We start from the raw sequence: 16,143 nt of genomic DNA, 5'->3' as shown, positions 1-16,143 counted from the left end.
ACAACTGGTTATTTGTGTTTTCAATATGTGATGGCTTTCCGACTACTGTGTCGGATAGCAAACATTCTCTAAATGCAAAGATTACATGGTTCGAGCTTTAATAATTGTGCCTTTGACCATCGGAAGATAGGTGGCGCCGGAGTATCTTGATTAGACATGGGACGCTTTGCATTTTATTTAGACCTTGTCTTTACAACAAATCTAAAAATAAGAAAAAAGCCGTCCGTTTTGTGTAACAATACGAAATTATGATAATAGATATACCTTCTATAATTAATTGTACTTTTTGCATTATTAAAGTTGGTCACTACCAAATGAAAACTACGTGTGTACAGACATCCGGTTTGGAAGGTTAATTATATTTAAAGTGTAAGTTTAAAAAGACAACGACTTTTACTTTGAAACACGAGGTACGTTTGAGCGGAAACGTCGGTGTGTGTGAAGCCATGTTTCTGTGAGCTTGACATGTTTTACTGAAGTTGCGTGTGTGCGGAGTACACAACACGCGCTGGACTGGAGGGAATATACACCTTTGGAGTAATTGTTATGCTGGTCGCTCGTTCATTTTTGAAGGGCTTGCATGACGGAAAAGTGTTTCACGTTCAAGAATGTAAAACTTTTTAGAAGTGCCATGCTCGGCCCGAGGACGTGGCTTGGATAACAATTAAGATAGTATATTTATAGAGGGCAGCCATTTAGAGTTGTCCGTTACAAGAAGATATCGTGGAAGGAAAAATGGATGATGAGGATGGTAATAACATTGCGAGTTTTGGCCCGAAAGAGGAGAGTACTGGATCAGCGGACAGTGAGGGAGGGTCGGAGGGGCGCTCCGAGCTCCTCATGTATCTTACCTGTCCGCCGGAGAGATACAGGACCGCCAAGTTCTCCCTCGCAGCTTACGTCCTCTGTTGGGCGCTACTCAAGTGGTATCAGGTAAGATTTAATGAAAGCGTCAATAAATTCATCAGTTTGGCGCCTGTTCAATATAAGACAGCAACGCTTCTCTCGAGCGTCAAAGAATTATCAGGACAGCTGACACAAATCAATACTTTTTTGTCGATGTTGTAGGGCCTAGTCTCTGGACGTCTAAATCCATTTGCTGATAATAAAACAAATCTAAAACCAGACCAAAGGATAACTTTATTGAATATTTATATTGGCCAGTTTAAGAGACCTGCACGAGGAATAACCCTACAATTTTACAAATTAGATCACATTAACATTGACCCATGTCCTGAGTTATAGCCTACAGATTTATTTCTTCTTGACTTTTTTTTTTTTTAAATCTTTTCTCATATTGACCACTGTTGTTCATCAATGAAGTCACAGAATAAAGTCCACTGTTTTTGACTTTATGCAAGAGACAATGTGTAGCTATACCGATACCAATGAGTAGGCCTACTATTTCCTATTGTGGAACAAATGTCATCCTAACGCCCATGGGGGCTGTTGGATCCTGACCGTGTGGATGACAGGGCTGTTGATACGGGTGAGAGTTTCACCGCTGTTTCCTCCATGTGTAAATACTTCCGCAATGGAGGCATGTAAAAATTATGATGGAAGGCAGCCAGCTTAGCTAATATCACAGGACTGACTAGTTTTTCTGTTCACCTACTATATAACATAAATCTCAGCCTCTTGTCTTCTTCGGCAGTATTTGCACGGCCTCGCGGCAGTGAAGACAGGCTAAGTGGCACAGACATCACTGCATGCCAAGTTGACACAACCATTAGCCTGCCTACTAAGGAGAGGGTGTGTCAGCAAAGAAGGGAAAGGTGAGCGATCGTGGGGGGTGGGGCACAACAACCCCAGCTCACTACCGTCCCTGGAAGCGGGGAGGGAAGCAGGCCCCCAGTGGACCAGGGCCCAGATTCTCGTGGCTGCCGCTGCGCCGCTGTGCACAGGGACAAGCAAGGTCATGTCTTGAGTTTGCCTGTGGGCCGCCTCCTCCCTCTTCCCCGTCTCCCTTCTTCCTTCTCCCTCCGCCGCAGCCTTGACTCCAGACGCCAGGCAGGGAGGTGTGCTGTCCGATACTCTCCGTGCCTGTTGTCTGTGTGTCTGTATTACTGAGCTGCTTCTCTCTCCAATATGCCAGTGCTGCATTATAAGTCTAAGCTTCTTCTTGTCAGGAGTGTGAATGAAGCGTGATGAGGTCATTCAGAGTGTGTTCATGGCCGTTGATTGTAATGGCACAGGGGTGATCAGCATTCATTAACTGAGAGGAACATGCTAGGGGAACAACTAGTATTTATTTTTGGTTCATTTTCCATTCAACGCTTGCCCTCTAGGATTGTGTAGGTGGGACGCCACCAGTATACGGAGCGATTGTCCTCGCCTTGGGCAAGCGCCTCTTGTGTCACAGTTGAGGTAGAAAAAAAACAAAGCTTGCCAGCCCGAACAGTTTTGAGAAGATAAAGGACCATTCCCAAAGGCTTTCCTTTGACTCGTCCACATGGGTGACTGGGCATGTTAACCCCCATAGACTAACAGCGCCTCTGCTTGCTGACAGACAAGTGATGACTTGTAGTGGCTGTTTCCTCTGACTCGGCTTCTATACCATTAACACTCCCCGGCCTCCACGCATGTTCGATTATCTCTAACCAGCGTTTCACCCGCTGAGTGTGCTGTAAGAATTCATTCACATTCATTAACCGCTGTTAATAACATGTCTCATGTTTTCATTTCCAAGCCTGGAAGGCTTTGTTTAAGATTCAGATTACATGCATGCCGTGATTGGAAACCTGCAAAGTAGAAGCTGTTCTCTGTTAACATCAGAACATATAGCTATGTATATGTTTAGAGTGTGTTGTTTGAAGCACACTTTAACTAGTAAATATCATGGTGGCTATAGTCCTACACTATGTGCTTTGTCAAAAGCTTTTTATTCTGGGGTTTGACTAAGGATTAGTTGTCCCTGAACTGCAGCATAGTTTTTTTTCTTATTTTCAATGTTTGCAAAGACCCCCCCAAGGTTGAGTTAACCCAGAATATCCGGTGCTCGTATTAAATAGGATTAAAGTCTACAGTAACAACGTCTTGTTTGTAATTTTCCAGTCACACTATTTGGACCCATTTCCTTATGTGTTGTCTTTCTCTACAGAATTTGTTCCATGTAAATTGTTAGCATTGATGAATATAGTCTTCGCACACACACTTTCCATTTAAATTCTACCTGAGGCTAAATGGGTAATAAACTCAGACTCCTTTTGTCATAATAGAATAATAATGTTTTTTTAAACAATGGGTATTGGGTTACACCAAATTTTTATCATTAAAATATGAATCTTCAGGTCTGGCTAGCCAATCAGTATTTGTATAGGATATTGTACTATCTTGCCATCAGCTAGAAGGTGCACATACTAATGGCTAACATGAGCACAACTGTAGCATCATTATAGTACTTAGTGTAAGGAAAGTCCTCAGGGTGCAGCTGGAACGGGCTGTGAGGTCTTGGGTTTAACAAGCCAAAACAAGGGGTCAAAATGGAAGCTCAAGTCTTCGTCCATCAATTACTGCTCTCATTAGGCTTGTCAATCACAGATGCTTTCACAGAAAATAATAATGAAAATAATAATAATAATAATAATAATTAAAAAAAAAAAAATATATATATATATATATATTAAAAAAAAAATATATATATATATATATATTTATCCTTTGGGGGTATTGAGAAGATTTTAGTGGGTAGGGTAAGCCTGAAAACTGACCATCATGCATAAACATATTTTGTGGCTATGCCTTGGCGGTTAACACATGAAGTTCTTATGGAGGTTATTGCGTAGGGAGTTCAATTTTTTGTAATTTTGTTTTGTCTATTTATAGATTTCATTGCTCATTGGGAAACAAGAACACAGCAGGGTTTTACAGCAAACGGTCTTTGAGTCACTTTTTCAGCTGTGTCTGTTGCTGTCATCTTGCCTTTATAGCGCACACCACAGAAGACACACTCGCTGGACAAAAGCAGCTGGTGTGTGTGTGTGTGTGTATTTGCGTGTTGAACTGTATGCATCTACGTGGTACCAAGAATACGAATCACAGTTGACGTATAGGACCACCTCAGATATTTACCACATTTAGGTTAACCCACCATTCATCAGAGTGTTTGTTTTGTTTCAGCACAATGCCTAACCCAGAGGCTTTATGTGGCGCTCAGTTTTCTGTTTGCATCTGAGCATCGCATCCACACACCACAGGTGTCCTTTCCACCTGAGTCGGATGGCTTATCTACAGTAACTAATAATAATATTGTAGTTAGTTTATTTGTTGTTGTTTTTTTAAATGAGGGCTACATGACACGACTTCTTTAAAATGTTTTCCTGGAGTTTATTAGAGCAACCAGATTAACTTGTTTCATTGTTTCCTCAAGGTTTTGTCGGCTATTGCCACAGGCTGTCCTAAAAGTACAAAAAGTACTCACACTTATGAGTCATCATAATGTTCTGCACCGATCACAATGTATACGGATCTAATGGTTTTATGCCTTGTAAAATGATTATGCATTTCTCTTTCCTCTGCAGAAACTCCGGTGCCATTCTGTCTCCTTACAGGTAAGCTGAGGGCAGACATTAGATGGTAAAATAGTGAGTTCAAACACAGCAAAACACTCAGAACACACTGAGTTCATCACAGAACACTTGAGGCTCAGCCCATGCTTATTTCACTGGAATTGAAATAGTGGGAACTGTTATGGTTGAGCTGTAACTCTAGATGGATACCCCCATTCAACCTTTCTCTGTATTCATTGTACTTCACTTTGTACTTCACACTATTCATTGTACTTCACATTGTACTTCACTTTGGATAAAAGCATCTATTTAATGGCTAAACAGTAACATTGCCTCAGTAGGCTGAGCCAAAGCTGATGTAAAATGGGATCATTCTGAGAACACTCTACTTCTTAGGACATTTCAATGGCTTTGATTCCATCAACCTTTTACCAAACATGTCAACTTGTGTCCTAAAACGACACAAGTTACAAGTTAAGAAGACAATATATGCGCAATATGTTCATCTCAACGCCTTGTTTAACCGGTTCATACCTGTCTCGAGGCCCACTTCATTCCCCCTTCTTCAACCGACTGTCCGGTCCCTCTTCACTGTACTCGCCAATCCATAAAGGCACAAAAACATAATATAACACAAAATATATGAGAAATATTAAAAAAACATAGCAAATGCATTTTCAGTAGATGTACAGCAATAATAGGACATTATAATAACTCGCAGTGCATTAAAAGGAAAAGCATCCTTTGAACTAGCACAAGGTTCCTTTGAAGAATTTGTGTTTACGAGTGAAAGTGAATTAGAAAAGTGATTGAATGGCCTAATAATAGGTTAACTCTTGGTTGTCCTTCAATGAGATCGGTAGGGACACCAATACAAAGGATTCAGAACACTTTTCTCACACATTTCAACACATATGAGACTAATTGGGCTAATTATATTCAGACAACTTAACTTTCATTGTTACTTCACCACTATTTCCCTTTGAACCTACCCCTGTAACCGATCTTCTCAGGGCATGAGACTGCACATATTGGCAGCACATGTTAAGGGGATAATCACTGTGGGTGTTAAAAGATTAGGGGAGCCTTTATTGGAACGTAGGCTTTATTGCAGGGTGTGCTCCACCTCCCCACTCACTTTAATGAATTCCGGATCATCACTAATGCGCTACGTCTTCGAGCTTCAAAGGGTCATGTGGCTCCAGGTAGCCATAGAATAGTAAAACTCCCATTGTGCTTTGGGGGCTGTAAAAAGCACTCCACACCGTGCACCCTTTGGCGGGCATCACCCTGACATGCCGCACTCTAAAATAGTAAACAAAGTGTTTATGTGATAGTATAGTGTAGATATATGTGTTTATGTAACAGTTAGGCTGTTAATGCCACAGCCCTTTTTGTTATTGAGACAACCTGCAACTAGTCCAAGAGGCTCCCCATGTCTGGCAGATGCCCCCCCTCCCCACCACAACCACCAACACCTCCACCAGACCCATTCCTCTTTGTTGTGGAGGCAGCTCCCCGACACAGTGCGAAATCGCTTCCAGCACCGTGAACCCTGAGTGAACCCCACTGTCCTAGTGCCACCGGAACACCAAGCGCACAGACACGCATCCAGGCATGCGCACACACACACACACGCGCGCGCGCACACACACTCACACACGCATGCTGAGGGAAATCCAATGTACATCGCACACTCTGTAATTTACAGTGGAGGACAAAACGTTGAATCCATTTGAAGCCTGTGGAGTTTAGAAACCACAGAGCACAGCCGTGATGAGAGAAGGGGTAGCGCTGTCTGCAGAAGCGGTGGGGAGCTTGTATCTGCCTGTCTGACTGACTGAATGACCAAACTACACTATTAGTATGCAGAGATGGTTGTTTGGTAGGTTGCATTTTGGAGTCATATACGCTTTATAACTAACTCATAAAATAGTTGGATCATCCTTTCAGCATGTCCTTTCCAATTTCTGGAAAAGTCCTTGTCATTAAAAATAAAAAATAAAACAAGCCAGGCCACATAACAAGTAGTCACAACAAACCAGGACTCTGGGCTGGCAGCTGACCCTCTCCTCTAGTGACCCTCCACCAGCTATTCCTCAGCGCTCCTCCACCACCATCTTCCAGTTGGCTGGTCCCTGCCCGCGAGGCCCTTGCCCGCGAGGCCCCGGGGGCCACTTGGCTCTGAGTTTGGACGGCATCTAAAAGAAAGGGGGGCCTGGGCCGGACAGCGGTTGCCAGGATACACCTTGGCATCGACTGCCTGGACATTTTCTATCGCGCAGCGGGATTTTATTTATTTATTTATTTATTGAGTGAGTTTTTTAACTCCCGCTGGCATTATGTTGGGGTAGTGGAGTGTGGCCTTGTCTGCCGGTCGGGTCTGTGCACTGGCGTCCCGTCCACGTCACAGTGTATACTGACAGTGCTATGCTGTGACTTGTTCTCAATGGGAGTCAAAGTCAGGTTTACATTTCCATACAAGAGAGCATAGGGCCACAGAGAAACAGACCGTACGCTCAGGAAGAATAACGGCACAGCCATTCTTATTTTGGTGGTCCAGGGAAGTCATTTCGGGGGCCAAGATATGCAGAAACCCTCACCGTGGACGATTGCATGCTTTCGGATTTGAAAGTTAAATGTTTATAGAGGTTTTAGGTTCAGTGGACTTGAGCTCTTGTATTCTGATGTAGGTTGGCCGGACATCCCTTTCTCACCTCTCTCTCTCTCTCTCTCTCTCTCTCTCTCCCTTTCCCTCTCCCTCTCCCTCTTTCCCTCTCCCTCTCTCTTCCCCCCCCCCCCCATACTCTCTAACCCTCACACGCTCTCATTCCCTTTGCTCATTTGTTTTCTTTAGTGGGTTTGGTCCAACGGGTGGGGGAGGTGGTAGGGGTGGGAGTGGGGGTGGTGGTGGCAGGGGGGCCTCCAGGCTACAGTGAGAGACGGAGAGCAACGGTCAGAAGAGAGTGAGTCGGAGAGGAAGTCGGTGAGCGTGAGGATACTTTTGGGGCAATAAGAACAGGGCTCCCTAGGCCAGCCTGCTTGCATTCATCATCCCCAGGACCCAGTGACCAGGATGCTCTGCAGGGGGGGCCATGGCACAGGTGAGCGGGGGGGCAGCAGTAGCTCAGGAGGTGGAGCGGGTCAGCTGGTAACTGCAAGGTAGCTAGTTTGATCCCCGGCTCCTCCTCGTAGAGTGTCGAGGTGTCCCTGAGCAAGGCAATATTGTAAAGCGCTTTCGATAAAAGCGTTTTATAAATGCAGTCCATTTACAGGAGTGAGTTAAAGGACTTGTTTGCAAGTCGGGAGGAAGTAGAAGCGAGCGGGCTCCTTTCTGTTGGGCAGAGCGCCGGCCAGAGCCGGTGGCGTCAGCGGCCAGGGGCGGTGGTGGGCTCTTCCGCAGCGGATTTGTGGAGCGTTGTCTTTACCCCCGTCCGGGCCGGAGGAGAGGGCTGGGCCGGAAGGCTGCAAGGCTCTGTGTGTTTGTGTGTGCGTGTGCGTGCGTGTGCGTGTGTATGTTTGGTTGTGAGTCTTTGTTGGGTTCTGTACTCTGACACGGTTCCTTGTTTTAGAAATACATATTCTACGTCTTTTGAATACGATTAAGCACATAAAGTTGGACTACTCATCTTGAGCTAAGATGAGTAGGGGAGGTTTAGGGGGGAGGATAGTTGTTGTTTGAGGTGCACACGCCGTCAGGTCCATTCCTTGAAGTTTTTCTCACACTGTTATATTTGCTCTTAATCACTGCATTTGTGCAAAGATGCAAGGTGGTTCCACTCCGCTGCTCCACACACATACACACACACACACACACACACACACATACACACACACACACTTCTGGACCCTGATTAAGCAGTCAGCATGCGCAGGCATGTGTGTATGCGCACTAATGGGCTCTCGTCCAGACTTTTAACACATAGTTGACACAAGAGAGAAAGAGGGTCAGGAATTTGTCTCCCATTCCACGTCCTGTCAAGCTAAGGGAACTGTGTGTGTGTGTGTGTGTGTGTGTGTGTGTGTGTGTGTGTGTGTGTGTGTGTGTGTGGCGGGGGGTTAGCATCATATTGGAGCCCTGTCCCCCCTTTCCCATGCTCCTCTGCTCCTCTCATGACTGTGGGTGCCTGGAAGACTGGAGCTTCTCCTTTTTGCCAAATAGTGTTGTCTAGCTGTGTCCAGATATCTCTGTCTCTGTCTCTGTTTCTGTCTCTGTTTCTGTCTCTGTCTATCTCTCTGTCTGTGTCTCTCTGTCCGTGTCTCTCTCTCTGTTCTATGTGTCTCTCACTCTTGCTCTCTTTTTCTCTGTTCTATGTGTGTCTCTCTCTCTGTCTCTGTTTTATGTGTCTCTTTCTCTCTCTCCCTGTTTGTTCTATGTGTGTGTGTGTCTCTCTCTCTTGCTCTCGCTCTCTTTTTCTCTGTTTTATGTGTGTCTCTCGCTCTCTCTCCCTCTCTGTTCTATGTGTCTCTTTCTCTCTCTCTCAGTCTGTCAGCCTTTCCCTTAGTGTCACTGTAACATTATGGCTGCTGTTGAAGGTCAAGAGACCATGTGCCTTATCATCTAAGACTATTATAACTAACACTACACTACAACACACTACATTTGTCTGTTAGTGTTTTGCACAGTCGGTGTGTTTGTGTGTGTGTATTAGTATATTATCATAGTATATTAGAGTATATTAACATGCCATGTGTGTCAAACTGTGTGTATTTATAACAGAAGACTCACTCTAGATGTAGTTTGTTATGATCATCTCCTCACCTGGCCCTTAAAGTAAAGGGCTCCAGTAACAAATAGGCCTATTGGATGAGACAGGCAAGGCTAATGCCTTCCAATCAAAACCAATCAGATCCAGATGCTTCTGCTCTGCATCGAGTGCAAAATCACTCATTCACCGTGTTGAATAAGTGTTGATTTTTCCTTCTGGAACACCCCACAAATAGTTGGAAGAGGTCACCCAGACATTTGACCCTGAAAGGTCGCGTTTTGCGGGGGCCGATGCAGTTCAGAGATCATCCTGGGAGCCGTACCTCCCCGTGCTAACGCTGCGACCTGATGAGTGTTGTTATGCTAGCTGTTAGACCGGAACACGTCCCTCGGTGGACCAGCTGGACCGTATTAGTGCCGCTGTAGGTACCATACAAGGCTCAGGGTCCTGTGGCTGCTTGGTATGCAGAGTGTGTTCAGTTCACTGCCTGATCTAAAGTCATGTGTTGCTTAACATACACACACACACACACACACACACACACACACACACACACATTTATTCAGACTATTGGGACACACTATAATTTGGTTAAAATGATTCATTTGAATACAGGTTTGAATTTGGTTTTATGGCACAGTTTTCCAGCACCCCAAAAATCTGAAAATCCCTACCAAAGCACGTTCAACATTGAATATCTCCTAGGTTCTTTAGTATTTCAAAGTCACTAGTCTACTTATGTTGACAGATGGGAGTGCTAGGGTTAATTACACAAATGACGTGCACAATCTTTGGTTCCTAGTAGGGATGTGAATAACTCAAATTTTTCATGGTCGAATAATCAGTGGGTGGTATGAACGAATAATCGATTATTCGATGTGTGCCGACATTCACAAAGGCAGCCATAGATCGGCAAGAAATCACTTAATATCTTAAACGCAAAAAAAAAAACTTTAACAGTGATCAGTGTTTGTGTTGTATTCATATATATTAATATTTATGCTTGTGTATTGTGTATATTGTTTTTCTGTACATGATTAATAATAATAAAAAAAACTAATAGTGCTACAGAACCAACATTAGTTCTGTCCGTTAATTCTTGTTTATTTGAATGGGAAAAAATGTTAACGGTCCAAATGTTAAAAATCGACTTTGACCCTCAGGAACGAATATTCGAATAATCAAATATTCTGACCCATCCCTAGTTCCTAGGTGTCTTATTGAGTTCTGTGTTTGCCGTGCTATTGAGACACAGGTGAAGTGTTGAGTCAGGCAGTGAACTGTAGTGTGCACTACTATGTTAGTTATACTGTTGGGGGAAAGGCTGGGGTATCCCCAGGCACTGTCTCTGCTGTGGACATGGGATCTGTTTATGAACTGGGCTGCTGACACACGATCAGACCCCCTCTTCTATCTTTATCTGCAGGCTGGGGTGAATCCTGAGAGGCCTGTATGAACCACACTGCATTTTACTCATGGAAATGTACAGAGACTCATGAAAACAATCACAAAGACATTGAAACTGGGAAAGCTATTGTTGGGTGCACGGCCAATGCAGGATCTGATCAGTGCATCCGGCTTTGTCTATCCCAACGACTCATTTCCTAACTCACCCCATGATCCATGTTATAACTCATTATTCATCTGGTTACACCAGGGCCAGCGAGGGTTGGTTACACCATTTCGGGTTCATGCCAGCATATGCAGTTCACACACAGTGACAGTAAGATCGCATGACAAAGAGAACAGGACACAGAATGTAAACAAATAAGGGTCTACCAAAGACACAAATAATCTAGAATGGACAGGTAAGGCAGGGACAAGATGACTGGGCAGGCAGACGGGTCGCAAACAGATGATGGTCGGTCAATGGGCTGTTGGTCGATTGGCTGTTGGTAGAACTGGCGAGGGTTTGTTATTGTGGCAGGTAGTCAACACACAATGGCTCCCCAACCAGTGTGTGCTCACATGCTGGTTTGTGTGTCATGCACTCTGCCTCTTCCAGTCATCCAGACCAGGACTTGGGTTCCTGGGTCGGTTTGCTAACATAAACATCTTCTGGGCTCCTCCAGTTCCCTTCCGTCGTTTCCTTACCACTAATTCTGGAGCAGCTCCCCTCTGGATCCGGCTGGGATAAGAGACCTCGGTCCCTCAGCCGAAAGGTCCGGCCAGACGTTGGGGACCACACTGCTCTAACCCGAGCTGGATCACAGAGACGGGACTGTCTTTTTTTGTTTTTGGTCTCGTCTCGCTTTTTGGAAACTGCAGTGCTTCTCACAAGGCTCACACATACTTTGGGTGGACGCACACCCAAACACACAAACACACACACACACACACACACACGTACACTTTCTTTGGTTTCTTTTGACTGTTACAGGTGTCCCTTTCAGTGTGGGATGCCGATGCCACCCTGCCTTGTGACTGGCTGGCTCAGTAAGTGTTTTCCGAGGGCCTAGTTGGCCAAGCTTCAGATAACCTCAGGCGTCCAGCACACACATAAACTAGGGCTGGGCGATATGGCAAAAAATATTATCACGGTTATTTTTTCCGTATTGAACAATATCAATATTAATCACAATATATAATTTGATACTGCTGAAGCCTGAAGAAACCAGTGTTCATTAGTTAAACTAAACAATGTTGTTTATTAGCATATTTGTGATAAGAGAACATTGAATCACATTTAAATATAAACATTTAACTTCACAAACACGTTTTATCTGCCCCTAACAAAACAAAAGGTAGCTTGCCTTGTAACCTATTGAAAATAATGTAAATAAAAATAAAAGCTCTGACTTCTATCACATTAAACTCCTTTGGCAGGGCTGCAGCAAACATCTTAAATCTTGTAGAGAGGCACAACCAATACATAAAAAGTAAACAAGTGAATCAACAAGTGGATTTCTTGATTTTTTCTTTCTGTGTGGTCGCTGGGATGCTATGTTTTCAGATGTTTGAAATAAATTTGTTGTGTTTCCCATTCGTGTTGGCGCCAATGTCTCATCCTCTTTCCTTACCGCTGGAAGCTCAAACATGCACGTTGCACCAGGAAATGGGCGTGTACTTCGACATGAATGGCAAAAACTGCAATCTGACTGTCTGTTGTGTTTATTTCTGCTGTGTGATTGGCTGTTAGGTATATCCATATTACCGGTAGCACTTTTTTTGTGTTTTTTTTCATTTCCATATCGAGCATTTATGTCGAAAGCTTATCGTGGTAATCGACGTGAGTTTTATCACAATTAATAATAGTAATCAAATTATTGCCCAGCCCTAGCATAAACACATATTGTTTTCAAATTATGTTCTGACATGACAATACATTCCTTCATGTCACTGAGTGCTTCTCTCTCTTGGTCATTCTCAATCACCAGTTTGCATTTTTTTAAATCAGTATAAAAAATTGGATTAAAAAAACGTTTTTGAATGCATCAACCATCTAGTTTCTAGTACATCTGGCAAAATGATAACGTCCTCTCTACTTCTAAACACGTACAATAACCTTCCAGTTGTGAACTTGGAAAGGCTACGCATGATACTTTGTCCAGGAGACGCTCAAAAACATACGGTCATCCAATCCAAACTAAATACAAAGACAGTCAAGACAGAAGCAATGCATCAAAAATAAGCATCTTTGTCTCGGGCTCCTAGATGATAATGACTGCGCCTACGTAGTGTCAGGTGTGCAGGAACTGGCAGCAGGAACGCATCCTACTGTAAGTACAGGTAGGGCATAGTGGCCTTTGATGCGCCCCTGCTCCTCTATTCTCAGGGCCATTGAGTCAAGTGCAGGAGGTTATGGTGGAACCTGTTTGAGCGGTAGCAACTGGTTAATGCGATTCCCACGGTCTCAGCGGGGTGGATGTGTTCTACAGGTGACCTTTATTCTGCACATATTTTAACGCTTTGGCTGTGTTTGCTTTTCGGCTTTTGGCGATTCTGTTGTTGACGTTCTATGGCTTGGGTTCATTTATTTTATTTTATTTTTTGAAGTATGGGAATGTTATTTAGATTGCGTAATGTTTTATTAAACTGTTGATTTGCTATAGCTGGTTTGGCAAAAATTAAACAGGTGTTGTGATTTTCTCTGCCAAGTTTCAACATTGTATTAAAGGACACGTTTTTCTTGTTTTGGAAATCCCATGTTTTGTATTATAGTTTAAAGGTACAATATGTACCATTCCCGCATAATTATATCTAAAAACGACTAGACCTGTTATGTATATTTTGTTGAGCTCTGCACTTATAATGTCCCAAATTGGACAGGGCGGACAGGGCGTTTAACCTTGTGTTTCCAACAACATTTTAGGTGACATGTTTTTAATAAGACCTCAGATATGATATGCTACTCAGCACTATGGTGATAACGATGTGGAAGAGTCTTGCAATGGCTTATGCCAACAGGTCCTGTTAACTCTAAAGCGATAGTGTAGTGTGATTTCACGTCCAAGATCTTGCCTGGTAGTTAATCGTTGATCTTCTTTTCGGAAAGGTTGAAGCATAATTGAAAGATGTTACCTTTTGGACAGAGGTTTTTTATTCCCTTCCAATCACTGGGTAGCCACATCATGTTTGTTGTGGTTCCACCAGTCAGGTGGTTTCCAGTCGACACAAACACGTGCCTACAGATTGAACCTGATTGGTCTAAACTAATTTGAAGCGCAAGAAAGTGAAACACAGATTTGAGCTTTTGTCCACATGAGACTTTAGATTATTCCTATTAGTTATTCTAAATGTGTGTGACTTCAGGAGCAGTTAGGGTTAGGTGTCCTGCTCAGGGACACCTCGACGCGGAGGAGACAGGAATCAAACTAGCAAGTCAACCCGCTCTACTTCCTGAGCGACTGCCGTCCCTAACTAACTGGAATGTCCCTTTCGATTGTTGTTTAACCCAAGTTCCCCTGCAGTAAAACAAACCAGACAGAAAGACAGTTGCGGTCAGGCCGGGATGGCAACGGAAGAGCCATGGAAAGGACGCCAGACAAAAGATCACAGGCCCGGAGAGAAAAGATGGAGGACAAGGAGTGACTGGTTGGCCGGCTCACTTTTGTATATTTCTGGTGCCTGCGGTTTTCTCTCCCCGCTCATTAAGTCTCTCTGGCCTTCATTGGCTGAACACAACTCTGTGTGTGTGTGTGTGTGTGTGTGTGTGTGTGTGCTTAAGTGTGTGTGAGTTTTACCACGTATGTGTGAATGCACGGGCTGGATGGAGAAGCAAAAGATAATCATGGTTATTCTTTTGTTTGTGTTACGTTGAGTGAGAAAGAAGCCTTTTTCCCTTACTCTGGACGTCAGCGTCTGCTGGGTTTACACAGAGAGGAGAGGACCGCTCATTTTGCCTTTGTTTTGGTAGCGCATGACGACGTGTTGTAATGAGCTCTGCTTTGCTGACTACAAACATGGGCTCATAAGAGGGCCAGAGACAGAGCGAGCGAGGGTTGGAAAAAGAGAGAGAGAGAGAGAGAGAGCAAGGGGAAGAGGGAAAAACTGAAACACAGGCTGGTAGATAATGTCCAACCTGTCAGCCCTCATTAGGACCCAGACAGCCGGGACCACACGGACTTCAGCCCGCTCCCTAAAGTAGCACAATAGTGTTTGTGTATCCCCACTAATTGTCTCTTCTCCTGCATATTTGCTAAATTTTTCAACTGGCTGATCCTGGATCCCCACGTCTCACAGTGGGCCGTTGTGCGTAAATAAGGGAGGCATGTGAATGGGGACCGAGACAGGCCCGCCCAGACGCCAGCACCACCTCCCCACAAATCTTATCAAACGCACAGAGGGCTTTGGGCCAGCTCCGGATTTGCATGTCCTTCGATTAGTTATTCAAGCGACACAAACAAAGTACGTGGTTTTAAGTGGCTGCTCGGGGAGAGGGAGAGCGGAAAGGGGGGTGGACGGGGGTGGGAGGAAGGCTCCAGAATGGATGGAGAGGGCGGGTGCATTGGTGATGGTGGGGTGTTCCTTACATAAGGGCCCATCCTCTTTGAGGTCCCATAGGGTTGGCCCCTTTGGGGGCCCCCGGTCCAGCACTTGTCATGCAAATGAGGCGGTGGATGCACGATGATTTCTCCCCGTAGTTGTGGGTAACGCAGGAAATATATGAGCATTCAGCATCTCTCCAGCCTGGTGACTGAGTGAGTGAGTGAGGTAATGAGTGAGAACTCATTTTTGTCGTTTATTTATTATTATTTAATCATATTTAGATAGTATTCTGAAATACATTTGACTATGACAAAGCAGGTCCAAAAAATTGTTGAAGCCAATTGTCTTATTGCCCCTACAACCATACAGCCTGGTATGCAAGAAACATAACTCTGGGGACGACTATTGTCATCATTTATGTATGAGTGATTAGCAACTAGTCCATAAAAAGGGGATGACCATGGGCTTTGTAGTGTGGTAAACAAAGAACGCCGGGTAGCATTCTCCATGGGCACGCTGTTGTCAGAAACACACACAGGGGTTCACCCTCTTGCACGGCAGCCGGAAAATTGTAAAACACGCCGGGCAGTAGCAGTCAGCCATGAGGGCTGGTCGTGAAAGGTTGGATCACAATGCTGGCTCCACAGGCTTCTATGGAGGGCTGTACGCGGCAACCCAAGCCACAACGAGGATGTCACATGTTTACCATATGTCAAGCTTTGTGCTTGGGGTGTGACCTTTGACCCCTCGGCCGGACCCGGTTATACATGGGACTTCACTGGTGGGCCCCCATCCTCATCCTACCCCCTGTGTTGTTGTTTTTTAACATCACCCATTGGCCAATCACACCTTCATTCACTCATTCAATCGTTTGATCCAGTGTTGTTTAGGAAAGGGCATTTCACACCGCAGGCGCAGCACAACGATCCATTAGACATTAGACTATCAGACACACCCATTAATTTCTCCAGGTAGCTGGTCCACATTCTTCCACGGCA

The 16,143-nt window shown here is 44.4% G+C and overlaps 1 protein-coding gene across 1 annotated transcript in view; it reads left to right on the top strand.

Moving 5' to 3' along the window:
- Positions 1-622: 622 nt before the first annotated feature.
- Positions 623-16,143, top strand: part of LOC311355320 (uncharacterized protein) — a 91,140-nt gene continuing 75,619 nt past the window's right edge. The window contains exons 1-2 of the mRNA XM_084475077.1: positions 623-933; positions 4,521-4,550. Coding sequence (XP_084331203.1) covers positions 736-933; positions 4,521-4,550 — 228 coding nt within the window. The 5' untranslated portion in view covers positions 623-735. The remainder of the gene's footprint in view (positions 934-4,520; positions 4,551-16,143) is intronic.

The sequence above is a fragment of the Micromesistius poutassou genome, assembly GCF_964030765.1.
Source record: "Micromesistius poutassou genome assembly, chromosome: 11".
NCBI lineage: Eukaryota > Metazoa > Chordata > Actinopteri > Gadiformes > Gadidae > Micromesistius > Micromesistius poutassou.
Note: the sequence above shows the minus strand (reverse complement) of the source record. Positions and strands in the feature narration are given on the sequence as shown.